A 20,159-nucleotide genomic window follows, 5' to 3' on the forward strand; every position below is an offset into this window, starting at 1 on the left:
ATGTTACTCACTGACGTTCTGCTAAAATATCACCTACTTTCCCAGGGCTGCATGGGGGAGTATATACCTTCCACATCAAAAAAAGACAAAGTAACATCTTTGAGAAAGCATAGTTAGACTCGAAAAACAGACTGATTTTCTTTATCTCAGTTGATCATTGATGACTGTGATTAGCATTTTCCTTTAAATTCCTTGTGCGTGTGTTAAATGTTGATGCTTTGTTATTTAAGTGTTCATACATTGTCATTCAATTTTGTCCTATTTAGTGCTATATCCAACACATTCTATGTACATTATCTGGTGCAAAATGGCTAGCTTCCAGCACCCAAATCACAAGTTTGGCATCATGTAGGCCTATTTGTGTCACAGGAACCCATGGGATCTCAACATAATATTCCACTTCATATTCAGAGAGCGCCAGCCTATCTCAAAGTGTCTTTGGCTGGCTTTTGTGGGAGCTGTCAGTGTAATTGCTAGATAATTGTGGAGAAAAGCTGTTTTCTCCTGCTCTTCGAAAGGTAATTTGTGGGTCTTGCCTGAAGACAAAGTCAACAAAAGMTTGATTAAATTGTTGATGTGTTCAATAGTTTTTGCCATTGTCTGTGTTTGATGCTCATTTTCGGGAGGGCGCGGGTCCCATCACTCACTTATACTAATTCATCCCTTGTTTGCTATTTCAGCACAATCGATTTTGCCTCAACTAAAGTGAAGTCCTTACCATACCCTTGTAGACCTTTAATTGGTTATCTCATTAAAAACACACTCAATTAGAGAGACAATGAATCCGATGTCCAATGATGCTACTCAACTAATGCTAATGCTAACACTGCAAAACCCAACCCTTCGCGCATGCTCAGTGTGTTTCAGAGCTCCCCTTTGGGTGGTCACCCAGACGAGATCCAAACGGCATTAGCCATGTTATTTTGACACCCATTTTGGCTGGGTCTGGTTGCTACACGTTGCTGGTGAGCACACCAGATGAATTGTCCTGCGTTGACATGAAGATGGATCACTTCTTTTCACAGCTATCAGTGTAAGGCAGGCCTCCGTCTCATGCTATTACACTGAGGCCATGAGGATGCATACAGCATAAGACATCATCAATGGTTACCACCACTAAACATTATAAATTATCAGGTACCTTGAATTTATAAGTGATTCTTCCCATAAATCCATTATAGCCTAACTAAACATTCAATGGATAGATATCGCTAAAAGCCTGTGTATCCGTATCTATCCATATCCTTTTGTCATCTGTAGCCTGCCTATGAGTCTAAACAGCTTTTCAACATTGGAACTGCGGTGCCATCATACGTTTTCCCAAATGTATCACTGAGAAAGATTAATGGAGCAGACTGAGGCATGTTGGTTTCTCATTCCTCTTCATGGAGTTTGTGTTAGCTCAGGGCAGCAGGTCGCTGGAACACAGATTGCCTTATTAATTCAGAAGCATTAGGGGGACAGGGAACACCACAGCATGATAGAGATGACAGTGTGAGGCAATGATAACCTTGTGAACCAAGGTGAGAATTAACCAAAAAACACATTGAAAGAAAAGACCTGAAATGTCAGAAGCGGCTTACCCACTCAGGAACGATAAAGTTGGTCGTGGCACACTGGAAAAACTAAGCGTGTCTCCCAATATGTTTACTACCATGCTGTACACTGTCATACTCTAAGCTCGTTCTCTGATGACGTTCTCTTGCGCATGTTCTTGTTAAGATGAGAGTGTGGAGAAAGCAACACATTTTACACTTGAGAAGCATTCGCAGATTAAACAAGATAGCTACATAAAGCAAACACAAACGTTTAACTTCAGAATTATCAGCTAGCTATATGTGAATCATTTTAATCTAGCTAGCTAGTTAGTTTTACATGTAAAAAAACAACAACCTAAAACGAATCCAACTGGGCAAAACCTGGTTGAATCAACGTTGTTTCCACGACATTTCAACAACAAATATTCAATGTGATAACATAGACAGGTTGGTTGTTTAGCAACAAAAACGAGTGGTGCGCAACTATGAGGCAAAACAGACGGGTTGGCTTAGATTGTTGACAACATGCAAGATATATTTTGTCTCTAATGTTTATTGAAAACATAAATACATTTGCACAATGAGCACTTGTTGTCTCTCAAATACATTGTTACAGTTGTTGGTTAGTTAGCTACCACATTTTTTTGCGATATTAGCATTGAGCTGAAATCAGTCAAAACACCTCAAAACAAGACATGGTATCAATAACAAGATGAAACGAGCTGAAATGAGCCTCTTATGATTCCCTTCATGGCAGTTTCTTGTAATTTTGCTAACAATCTGGCCATCCAGAACCACAACAACACGTTGACTTCTGCCCCATGGAAGCACGCATATCGTTTTCATGACATTGTCTATTGAATCAACGTGGAAAACTGATTGGATTTGCAAAAAGTCATCACCATAAGGAAATTTCCTATTTTTTTCACACAAYTTTTAACCTATATTCAATGAAATTATTACATTTTTTTGTTGATTTCACATTGAATTCACTTTAATTGACAACTCAACCAAATGTAAATCRAAACAAGATGTTAAATTGACGTATGTTACCAGTGGGATGTTTGTATACAGTATGCACGGTAGATTTTCAACGTTAGCTACACATTTTTCATGGGTAGCTAGCTAGCTACCAATTCTTCGTCAGTTAGCCTACGATCTACGCAGACTACTGTGGATATTTTAGGCAGTTAAACATGTCAAAATGAACACAACATGTATTCATTAACAAATCAAGATAAAATATTGAAGACCGACAACATACTGTACATAAGATGTGAGTGGGCAACTTTTCATTCCGAAGTTGGAGTTAATTTTCTCTCGCTTCATCTAAAAAAAACACCCGCCATAATTTTCAATAAATTTTGCATAATATTTTACGTGGTTGCATCATATTACATTAACAATCCTGGGAATATTTCAGTTGAAGCTTGCTTCGATGCTTGCTTCTTAATGTGTACAAATGGAGTTCACATCTGAGAACTGTCCTCCGTGCTCTGTTTGGACTCCCTGCTCCATTCCCTGCTCCAATTAGCGTGAAGCACGGAAGTATGCATACTGAGAAACACTTGAAGTCTCTGTTACAATATCCACACTAGCATACGACCTGAATGAGACAATGTGTTCGACATTCAATGTGATATCCTAGTATGGACATGAGGATGTAGCCTGAGACTTTATGTTACAAGAACAGCACATATCAGAACTCAAGTTCCATGAAATACTAGGTTAACTCACTGCCAGGTTTGAGGTCAATTCCATTTCAATTCCAGTCAATTCAAAAAGTACACAACTCCAATTCCAAAGTTTCCTCATTGAAAAGCATTGAAAATTGTTTGATTTTGAATTTCAGTGTACTTTCTGAATTGACTGGAATTTAAATGGATTTGACCCCAACCCTGCTCACTGTTGCCTGTTGATTTGAGGCCAGCCAGTGCAGCCAAACACTAGGTACGACCATTTCTCCACAGTCAGTCTCTGTGACTGAGAGCCTTGTGAAGCCTGCAGTCACTGTTATTCTGCTGGGTCAATCATTCAAGCTATGTGTCACCACATCCACTGGGCTCCAGCAGCCAGTCCCTGTGGGATTCACCACTTGTTCTGTGCAATAAGCTAAGTGATTGAGATTTTCATCATCATTTTTATGTACTTGCATGAAAGGTGCCCCCGGGGCAAAGTTCAAGACTTTTGAAGAACACTGAAGCACAAGAATGAAAGGGCCATTAGTGGGAGATGAAGAAAAAGGGAAAAAGGAAAATGTCAAGTATGACAGGTTTGACTCCTATTTGCTTCCCGATTGAAGGCCCATCTTGTTTGTAAATGTTTCTGCAGCGATAGCAAGTACATTATGGCTTACTAGTATGGCTGCAAACATTGTGTATCCATTAGAATATATATATATATATATATATATATATATATATATATATATATATATATATATATATATGCTGTATTTAATACATTTCATATGCATTGAGTCTTTACAACATTACTGATACAGTTATATAGAGATCCAATCGGTCCAAGCAGCCTGGCTGTTAAGCTAATGGATGGTTGGTTCACAGCCTAGAATCCATGACCAAATTGATTGTCATATATTGTCCTTGACAGGCCAAGTAGCATTGGCATTGGCCTAAGCAGATTGATGCCTCCACCCCGTAGGCATTGGCCTTCTTGTATTCAACGGTGATATACATTTATTTACAAATGTTAACTGAATATAGCTTGGTCACCCCTTTTCCTAGCCTGATGTACCAGCCGGTGATAGCTAGCTACAGATAAAGTTTGAGCAAGTTTGCTAAAGCAGGAAAAGAATCCTCCAGCAACAGGAAATGTGAATTATTATGTGGATTATAATTAATGGACATTTCTGAATGGATTGATACATTTTTCATACGGGAAAATCAAGTCTGAGATTCCAAAGTGGAATCTACAAACTTCAGAAGCCTTTTTTAACCTCAAAGAAACTACAAGTTTTGCATTTCCTGCATTACAGGAGAGTTCTCCTGCTACAGGGTGATCAAATTAAGATCCTACATCTCTAATGCACCCTCTGGTAGAATGGAATGTAATTATTTGGAAAGGGTCCTCCTAAGGACCGCTGCGAGTCGGAATGTTGAATAAAATTACATTTGAACTTACTAACATTTGAACTTACTTACTGATTGTCTGGGTGTTGGTCCTTATGCTGCTTGAAATGTGAGACAATATATGCACAGGAAAGTATTATTAAAGCAACTTTTAAAACCGCTGGTAGTGCGGTCAGATTTCTATCACCTGAAGTATGAGTAAAACGAGCTAGCTATCACTGGCTGGTCCACCAGACTACCCTTCTCCCAATATTACTTCCTCATGCCTTGCTGTAATTTTCATTGCAAAGGAAAAGGTGCAAGACTCGCTCACCTTCATCAGAGTTCTGTCATTTTCATAATCAGACCATATGCAGAAATGTAAGCCGGAAGAGGTCAAAAGAAATCTAACATCTGACATTAACTCGGGTGGATCTCAGAATTCAGAATGTGCAGGATGATTGTACAAGGACACTTGGTGGATGCAAACAATTCCATACAGATTTATGCATGTTGATGTTGGAAGGAGAAGACAGTGTACTTTAACTGATCATCGTGGTTGTTTTCTGATTCTAAGAGGCCTCAGAGAAACTGTTCCTGAGCCACCATGCAGCGAAGCCCCTTTCATTACCACCACTTCTCTTTGAAGACATGTATCTCCTTCATGACACATCTAAAAGACAGGCAAGGAGAAAAGGCTCACTAAATATGTACTTTTAGCAAACTTCACGATAGAGAACAAAACTGTGCATGCACGCACACACACAGACACACATACACAACCACTGATTATTTCAGATATTACAAAGGTAAAACATATTACGGCTTATGCAATCCACTGTATTTGTTTGGCAGTCAGTTATGTTACAAAACAGCTCCTTCAAATGCTCATATTTTCCCAGTCTACTTTACGTAAAGGTTGGCAAAAAATTGAAGATAGTGAAAATGATCAATAAGGACAAAAGCTGGATGAGTCAGTGGGAATAGATCGATTCAAACGGATATGGGGGTTGGATCTTAAAATAGCGATGTCTGGCAGAAAATAAACATTGGTTGTTGTTGTTGGGTTGTTTCTGTTTCTTTGGGTCTTCTTTTTCAGACAAAGAGACAGACTGGGCCTCATTTTGTTTTTTCTCTCTGTGATGAATCAGACATCCGTCTGCCTCCATCTCAGTTTGGGCTAGTTGCATGGTTGGCTGGCCAAACAGCAGCTTGAACAGTGGGGTAAGATATGGGTGGGGTACTGTATTAACCCCTTACATTGTCAAACATTCAATGAAGGGAAACAATCAATTACATTGGCACTATTGTAGTAGGAAAGGAGGAAAATAGCTAACAGAGAAATACCATTATTTGGATAGAGGGGGATACATTGATGATAATTGGGAAATAAGACACTTCAGTCGAAAAACTACCCWTTGTCAAACAATCAATCAATAGCAAATATAACTGCAAGCAGCAATGAATGGGGTTCACAGGATGACGGAAAGGACAGAATAGGAATTCTTTGACAAAGCAAGCACTCTATAATGTAGGGACTATCTTCCTTTATGTGCAATCATCTCTCAAAACCATTTTGAAAAACAGAAATACCTTATTTACATAAGTATTCAAACCTTTTGCTATGAGATTCAAAATTGAGCTCAGTTGCATCCTGTTTCCATTGATCATCCTTGAGATATTTCTACAACTTGAAGTCCACCTGAAGTCCACCTGTGGTAAATTCAATTGATTGGACATGATTTGGAAAGGCACACATGTCTATATAAGGTCCCACAGTTGACAGTGCATGTCAGAGCAAAAACCAAACCATGGGGTAGAAGGAATTGTCCGTAGAGCTCCGAGGCAAGATTGTGTCGAGGCACAGATCAAGGGAAAGGGTACCAAAACATTTCTGCAGCACTGAAGGTCCTCAGAACACAGTGGCCTTACATCCTTCTGGAAGAAGTTTGGAATCACCAAGACCCTTCCTAGAGCTGGCCGCCCAGCCAAACTGAGCAATTGGGGGAAGGGGTCTTGGTCAGGGAGGTGACCAAGAACCCGATGGTCACTCTGACAGAGCTCCAGAGTTCCAATGTGGAGATGGGAGAACCTTCCAGAAGGACAACCATCTCTGCAGCACTCCACCAATCAGGCCTTTATGGTAGTGTGGCCAGACGGAAGCCACTTCTCAGTAAAAGGCACACGAAGGCCCGCTTGGAGTTTGTTAAAAGGCACCTAAAGACTCTCAGACTATGAGAAACAAGATTCTCTGGTCTGATGAAACCAAGATTGAACTCTTTGGCCTGAATGCCAAGCATCATCCTGGAGGAAACCTGGCACCATAACTACGGTGAAGCATGGTGGTGGCAGCATCATGCTGTGGGGATGTTTTTCAGTGGCATGGACTGGGAGGATCAAGGGAAAGAAGAACAGAGCAAAGTAAAGAGAGATCCTTGATGAAAACCTGCTCCAGAGCACTCAGGACTTCAGACTGCGGTGAAGTTTCACCTTCCAACAGGACAATGACCCTAAGCACACAGCCAAGACAATGCAGGAGTGGCTATGGGACAAGTCTCTGAATGTCCTTGAGTGGCCAAACCAGAACCAGGACTTGAACCCAATCGAACTTCTCTGGAGAGACCTGAAAATAGCTGTGYAGCGACGCTCCCCATTTAACTTGACAGAGCTTGAGAGGATCTGCAGAGAAGAATGGTAGAAACACCCCAAATCCATGTGTGCCAAGCTTGTAGCATCATACCCAAGAAGACTCGAGACTGTAATCGCTGCCAAACGTGCTTCAACAAAGTACTGAGTAAAGGGTCTGCATACTTATGTAAATGTGATATATTTCMGTTTTTTATTTGTAAAAAATCTGCAAATATTTATAAAAAAATGTTTTTTTTGTCATTATGGGGTATTGTGTGTAGATTGATGAGGGAAAAAATGATTTAATTAATTTTAGAAGATGGCTGTAACGTAACAAAATGTGGAAAAGTCAAGTGGTCTGAATACTTTCCAAATGCACTGTATACATAATGTTAATATACCAAATTTCATGGCCCCATGTCCATCTATTCAGCCCTTATAGTCCTGTATTTTGCCATCTAGTAGGGTAGCGTGGCCGACTTTGAATGCAGCAACTAATCATTCTCAAATTCATTAGATGCTAGCGTTAGTGCAATAACTGGAAGTCTATGGGTACCCATAGAATTCCAGGCATTGTGCTAATGCTAGTTAGCATCGGCTCGCAAAACTACAGTACCTCGAACTTCCTTCATACTGGACACAGAGACATAAATCACGAAGTATCCCTTTTAACATGTCCCATTGAGTCCCATTGAGACCAATGTCTCTTTTTCGAAGGAGCCTTCATTACAAGAGCACCAAGCAATTACACAAGTTAGACACAAATACTTCAATTAAGACTGTGTTTTAAAAGACAATTTATCATTGATCCAAATGTCCAGGTATCTATAAGAAAGGACATGCTCCTAGTTATCCAGCAGGTATAATTAAAATATAATTACAATTAAAATGCTCTATGTTGAGGGGTATTTTCCCCAATATCATTATTTGTTGAATGTTTGTGATATTATGTTCGGATATGTTGAAATGCATATGAAATGTGTATGTATTAGCCATTGATATTGAAACTGGTGAAAAGGACTGATTGTTAATTTGTATTAATTGTTCATAGATTAAATACCTATTTAGGTGCTTTTTGGATTACCACAGTGTTTAGGGTTGGGCTTTTAACCTGTTCATGTGAAAACGTGTTTTTGGAACACTTCATATGTGATCAGGTTTTTACATGTATAGTCTCATATTATCACGTTTCTTTACATGTTGTCACATGTTATCACATTAACTTCATATGTACGATCACATAACAAAAATGTTTTTTGGAACACTTCACGTGAAATTCGTGTTTTTTCCGTAAGGGTAAGGCTGAAGTGTAAACTCAGCTGTGTGAGGAAGTTATAGGAACTTATATGCACAATACCTAGTTTGAAGGTACTCTGCCTATTAAGTTTATCTGCTTGTAATCTTGAAAGTCTATACAGTATGTCAGTGTTGTCAATGTCTTGTAAATACTAATGGATCCAGCTCACCATCTATAAATAAATACCACCATTTGCACCTGAATCCTACCTGACTCCTGATTCTTCACACCCCCCTGACAAGACCTACACACCTCAAAACCCTTTTTATTTAGRGTAACAGTGGGATAGTTTCCGTGGAGGATTGTACAGTTTCTGTGTGAAACAGAAGCACGGTAATACAACAAAATGTGTCCTTGTTTTTTATCACATTACAGCACTGTTGAGTACGTCTTGATTACATTGCAGTCCAATGTGCTATTTATAGAGGTAGTCTCCATCACTAGAGAAGCCCCACTCCCCCCTCACCTCTACTTTACCTCATACTGTAGCAGGATCCTATAGAAAAAGCAAGCTGTTAACTGTAACAGATACATTGCTGACATCGACTCATTGATGGCACTACAGTACGTTCAGATGAGTACAGCAGCTGCAGGCAGCAACACAAGGTCTGAGGATAGAGGTGAGTGTCTGTTCTGGAGAAAAATACTGTACCGTCAAGGGTTTCTTTCATAGGGATTACTATCACATTCACAAAGCTGTCATATAGTTGTCAAGCTCCTATTACATACAGTATGCAAGGCCAGATATATTACAGGGCCAAGGCCAGATATATTACAGGCCCAAGGCCAGATATATTACAGGGCCAAGGCCAGATATATTACAGGGCCAAGGCCAGATATATTACAGGGCCAAGGCCAGATATATTACAGGGCCAAGCGCCAGATTAATAGCTACCAGACTCAAGAGCCAGATAAATTACATGGCCAAGGCCAGATATATTACAGGGCCAAGGTCAGATATAGTACAGGGTCAAGGCCAGATAAATTACATGGACAAGGCCAGACTGAACTGGTTACTGTATCAACAAGCACAAAAAAAATGACCGCATACAACAAAAAGAGAGAGAAACCAGTTGCACTAACACACATAGACCTATTATTGTGCGCACACACACACACACACACACACACACACACACACACACACACACACACACACACACACACACACACACACACACACACACACACACACACACACACACACACACACACACACACACACTGCCAGTCTCCTACTCCAGCCAACTGTCCATGGAGAGATGGAAGTGCTCAGACAAAGAGACAAATTAATTATTCAAGGAGCTCCCTGCAATCCATTACATCACATGTATTATGAAGGAGTCTGATCTACAGTGCCTCTTAAAAATCTATCATTCCCAATGATGATCCTAAAACAGCAGGTTAAAGCATTATGACCATCGACAAAGACTAGCTGATAGCTACAAAAACCTATTAAGTACAGTAGGTGCAAAATATAACAGTAAAGACAGTCAGTGTACGTATTGTTTGTAGTGTAAAATAGAAATTTGTTATATGTTCTGTACATGATCCAACTCTGGGATTATTGAATTTACTTAATAAAAATGATGGGTGAAATGAGTAAGCCTCTATTAAAAAAATAGGACAAAATATAGCCAATCCAACAATACAATGACAGGCACACATAATGTGACTATCAAGTGCTGTGATCCATGTACAACATCAATAAAATACAAGAGTATACTATCTGCCATTGATCAAGTGGTGCAATGATTCAGCATTTACCCATTCATGGCATTCAAGACATTGTAATGTGACTTGCCATCGGCCAGTGTACAGGTTTATGGAAGGCATGAATCATAAAACACACACACGCACACACACACACACATATAGACATACACACACATACGCACATATACACACACACACACACACACACACCCACCCACACCACACACACACACACACACACACACAACCACACACAACACACACACACACACCACCACACACACACACACACCACCACACACACACACACAAACGAAACATCAACACACAGCACACTGGATACAACGCGACACACACAAATCAATCAGTCATTCATGCATCCATTAGACATAGCTACCTCCATAGTAGTCAGGTTGCATCGATGTGTCCCAGCAAACCAGCCGTCCGCAGAGCACTGGTCGATGTCAACATCCTGCAGATTGACATCCACTCGAACCACACCCCTAAAAACAGAGGAAGAAACAATTATGTACTACCAAAGCCAGTTACAGACTATCTATCTGTTATACAGTATATCTGACGGTACTTGTAAATATACAGTACTAGTCAAAAGTTTGGACACACCTACTCATTCAAGGGTTTTTCTTTATTTTCACTATTTTCACTAATATGGAATCATGTATTAACCAAAAAAGTGTTAAACAAATCAAAATATATTTAGTAGCCACCCTTTGCCTTATTGACAGCTTTGCACACTCTTGGCATTCTCTCAACCAGATTCACCTGGAATGCTTTTCCAACAGTCTTGAAGGAGTTCCTACATATATGCTGAGCACTTGTTGGCTGCTTTTCCTACACTCTGCGGTCAAACTCATCCCTAACCATCTCAATTGGGTTAGGTCGGGTGATTGTGGAGGCCATGTCATCTGATGCAGCACTCCATCACTCTCCTTGGTCAAATAGCCCTTACACAGCCTGGAGGTGTGTTTTGGGTCATTGTCCTTTTGAAAAACRAATGATAGTTGCACCAAGCGCAAACCAGATGGGATGGCGTATCGCTGCAAAATGGCGCCGACAGAGAGTGCTGCCATGCTTCTAGCTCTTAGGAAACTGCAGTATTTTGTTTTTTTATGTGTTATTTCTTACATTATTAGCCCAGAATATTTTTTGTGTTATTTCATACAGCCGGGAAGAACTTTTGTATATCAGAGCGGTGGTAACTCACCAGCACTACCAGCATTACGACCAGGAATAYAACTTTCCCGAATCGTATCCTTGTTTGTACCCCCCAGGGCAATTGAACTGATTCCAGAGRCTGAATCAAAACAGCGCCGGCGGAGGAGAGGTACCTGGAGTGGTCTTCTAGTCCAACTTAGGAGGCGCACACACCACCCACCGCTTCCGAGTATATTACTCACCAATTATTTTCAGGATAATAAAGTTGATGAGCTCAGGGCAAGGATTTATTTCCAGAGAGACATCAGGGAATGTRAAATACTCTGTTTCACGGAAACATGGCTCTTTCGGGATATACTGTCTGTGTCCGTCCAGCCAGTTAGGTTCTCAGTTCATCGAGATAGGAATAAATATCTCTCCGGGAAGAAGAAGGGCAGGAGTGCATGTTTCATGATTAACGATTCATGGTGTGATTGTGATAACATACAGTATTACCTCCCAAGATAATTATCTTCGGTTATAGTCACATATATGTATATCCCCCCTCAAGCCGATACCACGACGGCTCTCAAAGAACTTCACTGGACTTTATGCAAACTGGGAACCACATATCCTGAGAACGCATTTATCATAGCTGGGGATTTTAACAAAGCAAATTTGAAAACATTGACTGTGGTACTCGCGCTGCTAAAACACTCGACCACTGCTACTCCAACTTCCGGKATGCCTACAAGGCCCTCCCCTGCCCTCCTTTTGGGAAATCTGATCACGACTCCATTTTGCTCCTCCCTTCCTATAGGCAGAAACTCAAACAGGAAGTACCGGTGCTAAGGACTATTCAACGCTGGTCGGACCAATTGGAATCCATGCTTCAAGATTGTTTTGATCACGAGGACTGGGATATGTTCCGGGTAGCCTCTAAGAATAATATCTACGCATATACTGATACGGCGACTGAGTTTATCAGGAACTGTATATGTTGTACCCACTGTGCCTATTAAAACCTACCAGAAACCAGAAACCGTGGATAGATGGAAGCGTACGTGCAAAACTGAAAGTGCCAACCATTGATTCAACCATGGCAAGGTTACTGGGAATATGACCGAATACAAACAGTGTAGTTATTCCCTCCATTAAGGTAATCAAACAGATAAAACGTCAGTATAGAGACAAAGTGGAGTCGCAATTCAACGGCTCAGACACGAGACGTATGTGGCAGGGTCTACAGACAATCACAGACTACAAAGGRAAAACGAGCCACGTCGCGGACACGATGTCTTGCTTCCGGACAAGCTAAACACCTTCTTCGCCTGCTTTGAGGACAACACAATGCCACTGATGCGGCCCGCTACCAAGGACTGTGGGCTCTCCTTCTCCGTGGCCGACGTGAATAAGACATTTAAACGTGTTAACCCTCGCAAGGTGGCATCCCTAGCCGTGTCCTCAGAGGATGCACAGACCAGCTGGCTGGAGTGTTTACGGACATATTCACTCTCTCAGTCTACTATCCCAGTCTACTGTCCCCACATGTTTCTAGATGTCCACCATTGTTCCTCTACCCAAGAAAGCAAATGTTTCTGAACTAAACTATCGCCCCGTAGCACTCACTTCTGTCATCATAAAGTGCTTCGAGAGACTAGTCAAGGATCATATCACCTCTACCTTACCTGACACACTAGACCCACTTTCATTTGCTTACCGCCCCAATAGATSCACAGACGATGCAATCGCCATCGCACTGCACACTGTTCTATACCATCTGGACAAGAGGAATACCTATATAAGAATGCTGTTCATTGACTATAGCTAAGCATTCAACACCATAGTATCCTCCAAGCTCATCATTAAGCTTGAGGCCATGGGTCTGAACCCCACCCTGTTCAATTGGGTCCTGGACTTCCTGACGGGCCGCCCCCAGGTGGTGAAGTTAGGAAAAAACACCTCCACTTTGCTGATACTCAACACTGGGGCTTGCTCAGCCCCATCCTGTACTCCCTGTTCACCCATGACTGTGTGGCCTCACACGCCTCCAACTCAATCATCAAGTTTGCAGACGACACAACAGTAGTAGCCCTGACTACGAACAAACGAGATAGCCTACAGGGAGGAGGTGAGGGCACTGGAAGTATGGTGCCAGGAAAATAAGCTCTCACAAAAACTCTACAAAACAAAGGAGTTGATCGTGGACTTCAGSAAACAACAGCGGGAGCATCCCCTTATCCATTTAGACAGGACCGCAATGGAGAAGGTGGAAAGCTTCAAGTTTCTCAGTGCAACAGCGCCTTCTTCACCACGCTGTCTTTGTGGGTGGACCATTTCAGTTTGTCAATGACATGTACGCTGAGAAACTTGAAGCAACAGCGCCTCTTCAACCTTAGGAGCCTGAAGAATTTTGTCTTGGCACCTAAAACCCTCACAAACTTTTACAGATGCACAATTGAGAGCATCCTGTCGGGCTGTATCACCGCCCGGTATGGCAACTACACTGCCCGCAACCGCAAGACTCTCCAAAGGGTGGTGCGGTCTGCCCAACGCATCACCGGGGGCAAACTACCTGCCCTCCAGGACACCTACAGCACCCGATGTCACAGGAAGGCCAAAAAGATCATCAAGGACAATAACCACCCGAGCCACTACCTGTTCACCCCGCTTCCATCCAGAAGGCTAGGTCAGTACATGTGCATCAAAGCTGGGACAGAGAGATTGAAAAACAGCTTCTATCTCAAGGCCATTAGATTGTTAAACAGCCACCACTAGCACAGAGAGGCRGCTGCCTCCCTACAGACTTKATATCATTGGCCACTTTAAAACATGGAACACTAGTCACTTTAATAGTGCCACTTTAAGAATGTTTACATACCTCACATTATTCATCTCATATGTATATACTGTATCCTACACTATATGTATATAATGTCTACTATATCCTTCAATATCTATTCTTTACTATCTATTGCATCTTAGCCGCTCTGTTACTGCTCATCCATATATTTTAAACGTATATATTCTTATTCCATTCCTTTACTAGATTGTGTGTATTAGGTTTTGTTGTGGAATTGTTTGATATTACCTGTTAGATACTGCTGCACTGTCGGATCTAGAAGCATAAGCATTTTGCTACACTCGCAATAACATCTGCTAACCATGTGTATGTGACCAATACATTTTGATTTGATTTGATGTTACGAATTTGCAAAACGTATGATATGTTACAAATTCAACTTTGTTGTGGTAAACCATACCAAACGTAACATAGCATACTAATTTCAGTGTCCCGGATTTAGCTTTACTATGTTACGTCTAGTCTATGAGACCAAGCTGGTCTATATGTAAGACAAAAAATGGACACCACTATCCATGTACCATTATCTTGTGATTTTTTTGACCGAGAAAAAAACGAACAAGGTCCCTACACCTGCAGATTTGTTAACTAGGCTTTACCGTGCTTATGATTTCTAATGTTTTTTTTGCCCCCAGTGCCATAGAATAATGCTCCTGTGCAATACACTTTTAGAAAAAAGGAGAACCCTTTGAATAACCATTTTTGGTTCCAGGTAGAATATTTTGGTTCCAGGTAGAACCCTTTTGGGTTCCATGTAAAATCCTTTACACAGGCGGTTCTACATGGAACCCAAAATAGTTTTAACTGGAAGCAAAAAAGGTTGTCCTACGGGAACAGCCAAATAACCCTTTTGTAACCCTTTTTTCTAAGAGTGTGTCAACAACAGATAACAATTTCCAACCCAGCACTCATTCCTAATGACAAGTCATCCTTATACCTCCCTCCTCAACAATAAGAGCTGAGGAAATTAGTATATTTTTCTCATTTGTGGTAATGAAGAGGAGCTATTCCAGTAGACTTCCAGTCATTGCGCTAACGYTAGATAGCAATGGGTTGGGAAACTACCTTCAACTTCCTTCAAACTGCACGCAGAGACATAAAAAGGGATTGATTGACAAAATCTCATACTATCCCTTTAACATGGGAGAATCTCATGAAATAGTGTTTGACCTGTAGTTGGTTAGATCCATGAGGCTTATGAGGACGGTGAGTTCCGATGGGAGAAAGGATATAGGAGGTTGACTGCGCTATTCAGTCACAGTACGCTGCTATCTTTTCACCTTGTTTATTTTTACTCTAGGTGCAGCAGGTGTTTGCACCTGATTTACCTGCACCTGCTGTTGGCAACCTCACTGTGATTTGGAGAACAGCTTGGCACAAGCAGATACCGACAGAGATGAGAAAAGAAAAAAGGTGCAATTTCTCCGTCCTCCTATGATGCTACCAGCTGCTGCCAAAACTAGATACCGGTAAACGATATTTTGAAAATAATGCATTTCAATGTTCTGCCTCTGACACAATCATACAATCATTCAGTCTCAACTACCTAAAAAGTAATATTTGGATGTGTACATAAATTGATACTATGTACTAGGACATATTAATATTACTCCTAGTACTTCTTCCAGTCACACACACAAGCACGTACACATGTTGCTATGAATGTTGCTGGTGAAGCACCTTCTCCAGGTACAAGTGAACTGGTTTATAGTGTACGCAGTGGACATAATGTGATGTGTGGACAAACACTACCTACCTACAGTATGCCGTTATTTATAACTCTTGCTACGACCTCGCCTGACCCACACCCCCAGCCAGTGCTCAGATAACAAGACATTGCTTTCCGACCAAACAAAAAATTATGTTCTGCCCTCTGGATCCTGAGATAACACACTGTCTGCTCGTCACATCTTGTCCAAAATACCCTGAAAAGCTTCATTTGGATTTTTTCTTCCGAATTTATCCATCTCTTTTTGAGCCTAAGAGAAATACCCCAGGCAATTTTCAGCAGCCGAGCCAAAGCGGCCATATGGTACGCAAAAAGTCTCAAGCACGTGCAGTTTTCCGAAGCGTCCAAATGCCTAGAACCATGGCTCTATCCGACAGAGGCAGTGAATGAATAAAAATGACACCGTTGGAGTGCAATTTAATCTGGGCAGCCACAAGGAGCAGGCTCCAAAGGCATCATAGTGGTCATTGGGCCCTCAGGCACAAAGGCTGAAAGATCACAGGGAACAGGAAAGAGTCTTGTCCCAGGAATCAGAGAGCTCTCTTTTTTCCTCCATCTCCATTCATTGCGGGTTCTAAAGAACAGTGGGAGAAAGGATGAGCATCGGACAGGGGGGTTCCACTTCCTCTAATGGACCAGTCAGCCACAATGCCGTGCTAATATTAGCCTACGTATGCGAGCATATTGGAAATTTTATCAAAGCCTATTTGTTGATAACTTGTTTATAACTAGGACAGGGGAATTTATAACAGAATTTTCCCGACAAAACATAGGTACAGCACATCCCCTTATTGTATGGGACACTTTTAAATGTGCCTTTAGAGGCCATTCAATTCAGTACTCATCAATAAAACAAATGCATTTTTTGTCAAAAGAGTCCATATTAACAAAGGAAATAGAAGGTCTAACACATGGGTGTCAAACTCTGGCCCGCGGGCCAGATTTGGCCCGCGGGGTAATTATATTTGGCCCGCGAGACAATACCAAATTACTACTAGAGCTGGCCCGCCGGTATTATACAGCGCATTCACCGCTAATACTACGAATCCCATAATGCTCTGCTGATGTTTTCGCGCGCCAATCAGGACAGGACCCAGAAACGCCCTCTCCTCTGTGACAGTAGTCATAGCAACATAGACGCTACAACTGTCAGCGCGCTATCCCTTCCCAAAAATGGCGAAAAGAAAGGCAGAAAACAGGAGCTTTCTGGACAAGTGGGAGGCAGAATATCTTTCTCTGTGACATCTCGAGCCATCTCGATGCGCTGAACCTGCAGCTTCAGGGGCGGGGGCGCATCATCACAGACATGTACGCTGCAGTGAGGGCCTTTAAAACTAAACTGTGCCTGTGGGAGAATCAGATGCTGCAAGGAAACCATTGCCATTTTCCCTGCTGCCAAACCATAAAAGCGCAGATCTCTACCGCCGTGTTCCCATGCGCACAGTTTGCTGAAAAACTCAGTGTTCTCGCCGCTGAGTTTAGCCGGCGATTTGCCGACTTCGATGTCCAGAAATGTAGGTTTGAACTGCTTAGTAATCCCTTCGCAGTTGATGTGGAAAATGCACCAACCCTGTCTCTTATACACATCTAGATGTGTATAAGAGACAGGCACTTATCTATGCGAGCAACTTTTCTCCTCGATGAAGATGACCAAAACAACTCACAGGAGACGTCTGACTGATGAACACCTTCGCTCGATACTGAGGATTTCTTCAGCTCAGAGCCTGAGCCCAGACATTGATGAACTAGCATCCAAGAAGAGATGCCAGGTATCTGGCTTGGGCACATCAGATTAGATCAGTGTGCAATAATTAATGTTTTCTTTGTGCACTTTTTCTTGCTACAAGGCATGGGCTTGAATGGTTGATTGATTTATTATCATTTTATTTGTAAAATTATTAGCCAGTGGAAAAAGTTTATTTTGGTATTTAAATCAGAAGGCTGCAAATAGAAAAGAGGCATACAATTTTTATTTACATTTTATTTATTTAATAAATGAATGCCATTGATGTGTTTTTTCATTTGAAATTCGATTTTGCATGTCTCCACTATTAAATTATATATTGTATGGTAATAAGCGATGCTTGTTCCATATTCAATGTTAAAGCAAAACTTGTTTGGGTCCATATTAAAAGGTTCATTTGTTCAATGTTGGCCCGCGACTTTGTTCAGGTTTTACATTTTGGCCCACTGGGTATTTGAGTTTGACACCCCTGGTCTAACAGAACAGATAGATAGCGATAAAAACTATACCATAGAGGCTCAGAATAAGTTAGAGGAAAAACTAAAAGAAATGCAGGAACTTATTCAAGAAAGAAAGTATAATATATTATAAAAAATAAAACAAACTTAATGGAATATACCAAATACTTTTTTCATCTTCAACATATAAATGCTACCAAAAATAATTTACTGAAACTTGTCACCCATGATTCACCAAATTAGATTTTGAAAGAGGAAGCAATTTGTTTTCGTTTCAGTCTCCTCCATCTCCTCTAACTGAAGCTAATTGTATGGATTTTTGTTCTATTAATAATGTAAAATTAACAGCTGTACAGAAAGACTCATGTGAAGGCAGAGGAGGAACTTCTTGATGCTATTAAAGCCTTTAAGACCGGGAAAACTCCAGGGCTGGATGGCATACCAGTTGAGGTATACCAAACTTTGATATACTCAGAGGACCATTACTAGCATGTTTAACCTCTCCGATGTAAATGGTAGATTATCAGACACTCAACAAGAAGATCTGATTTAATTATTACTGAAGCAGGATAAAAGTGGTAAATACAAAGATCCAGTCCATTTAAAAAATTGGAGACCCCTTACTTACACTTCAGTGTTGTGATGCAAAAATTCTAGCAAAATGTATAGCGCATAGAATTGAAAAGGTATTGTCAGATAATATTCATTCTAATCTGACAGTTTTTTTTACATGGATGATACATTGGAGATAATATAAGACAAGTACTGGAAACAATAGAACACTATGAAAAATCTGGGAAACCAGGTCTGATATTCATAACTGACTTTGAAAAAGCTTTTGATAAAGTACGACTGGAGTTTATACATCAATGCCTGGAATATTTCAATTTTGGAGAATCTCTTATAAAATGGGTTGAAGTCATGTATAGTAGCCCTAGGTGTAAAATATTAAATAATGGCTACTTCCCAGAAAGTTTTAAACTGTGAAGAGGAGTAAAACAAGGTGGTCCACTATTGGCATTTCTATTTATTATGGCCATTGAAATGTTAGCTATTAAAATCAGATCCAACAATAATATCAAGGGGTTAGAAACACAGGGCTTAAAAACAAAGGTGTCATTGTACGCTGAAATCCACTATTTGGATCCCTCCACAGCCTCATAGAGGATCTAGATACTTTTTCTAACCTCTCTGGATTACAACCAAATTATGTGTACTAAATTATTTATTGGATCACAAAAAAAATGCAACTTTTACATTGCTGTCTAGTTTACCAGTAAAATGGTCTGAGGTGGACATACTCTGGATACATATTCCGAAATAAATAAATAATCTCATTCCAATACATTTTTAAAGAAAGTTAGCAAAAATAGACAAGATCTTACTACCATGGAAAGGAAAATACCTGTCTATTTGTGGAAAAATCACCCTGACTTTAGTCATATCCCAGTTTACCTACAGTACATGGGGGAATACAACCTTCCCAGCTCTGCAGATTTTGCTGCAAAGAGACAGAATCATTAGATCATTTATTTTGGTACCGTCCATATGTAGCTTGTTTTTGGTCACAGGTCCAGGAATGGCTGAAGAATTGCAACATTTACCTGGAGCTGACTCTGCAGATAGCTACTGGGTGATCTGAAAAGTCATAGTCAATCGATCAATAATATAATAATACTTTTAGCAAAAATGTTTATTTTTAATTTTACAATCTGTAGAAATTATGAGAGTAGAAAGGTTCAGAAAATATATTGCAAATAGAAATCCAATATCAATGGTGTACAGAGATAGATGGGAGGGGTTGAATGGATCTGAAGGTTGGGACTAATAACAACTAATAACAATAAGATAACTAATGTAAAACATACTGTGTCCGTAAAACGTATATACACTGTAGGTTCAAGACTTTTGTGAAATAAATAGATGGGAGAGGTTGAGGTTAGAGGAAGGACAGGAGTGA

General features: G+C 40.7%; 1 protein-coding gene across 1 annotated transcript in view; it reads right to left on the reverse strand.

Annotated features, from left to right (window-relative positions):
* The window catches only part of gpr158a (G protein-coupled receptor 158a), a 98,479-nt gene that overhangs the window by 67,787 nt on the left and 10,533 nt on the right, over positions 1–20,159 (reverse strand). Inside the window, exon 2 of the mRNA XM_023973413.1 lies at positions 10,648–10,753. Within this exon, the coding sequence (XP_023829181.1) occupies positions 10,648–10,753 (106 nt within the window). The remainder of the gene's footprint in view (positions 1–10,647; positions 10,754–20,159) is intronic.

Source organism: Salvelinus sp. IW2-2015, linkage group LG27 (genome assembly GCF_002910315.2).
Source record: "Salvelinus sp. IW2-2015 linkage group LG27, ASM291031v2, whole genome shotgun sequence".
Taxonomy (NCBI): domain Eukaryota; kingdom Metazoa; phylum Chordata; class Actinopteri; order Salmoniformes; family Salmonidae; genus Salvelinus; species Salvelinus sp. IW2-2015.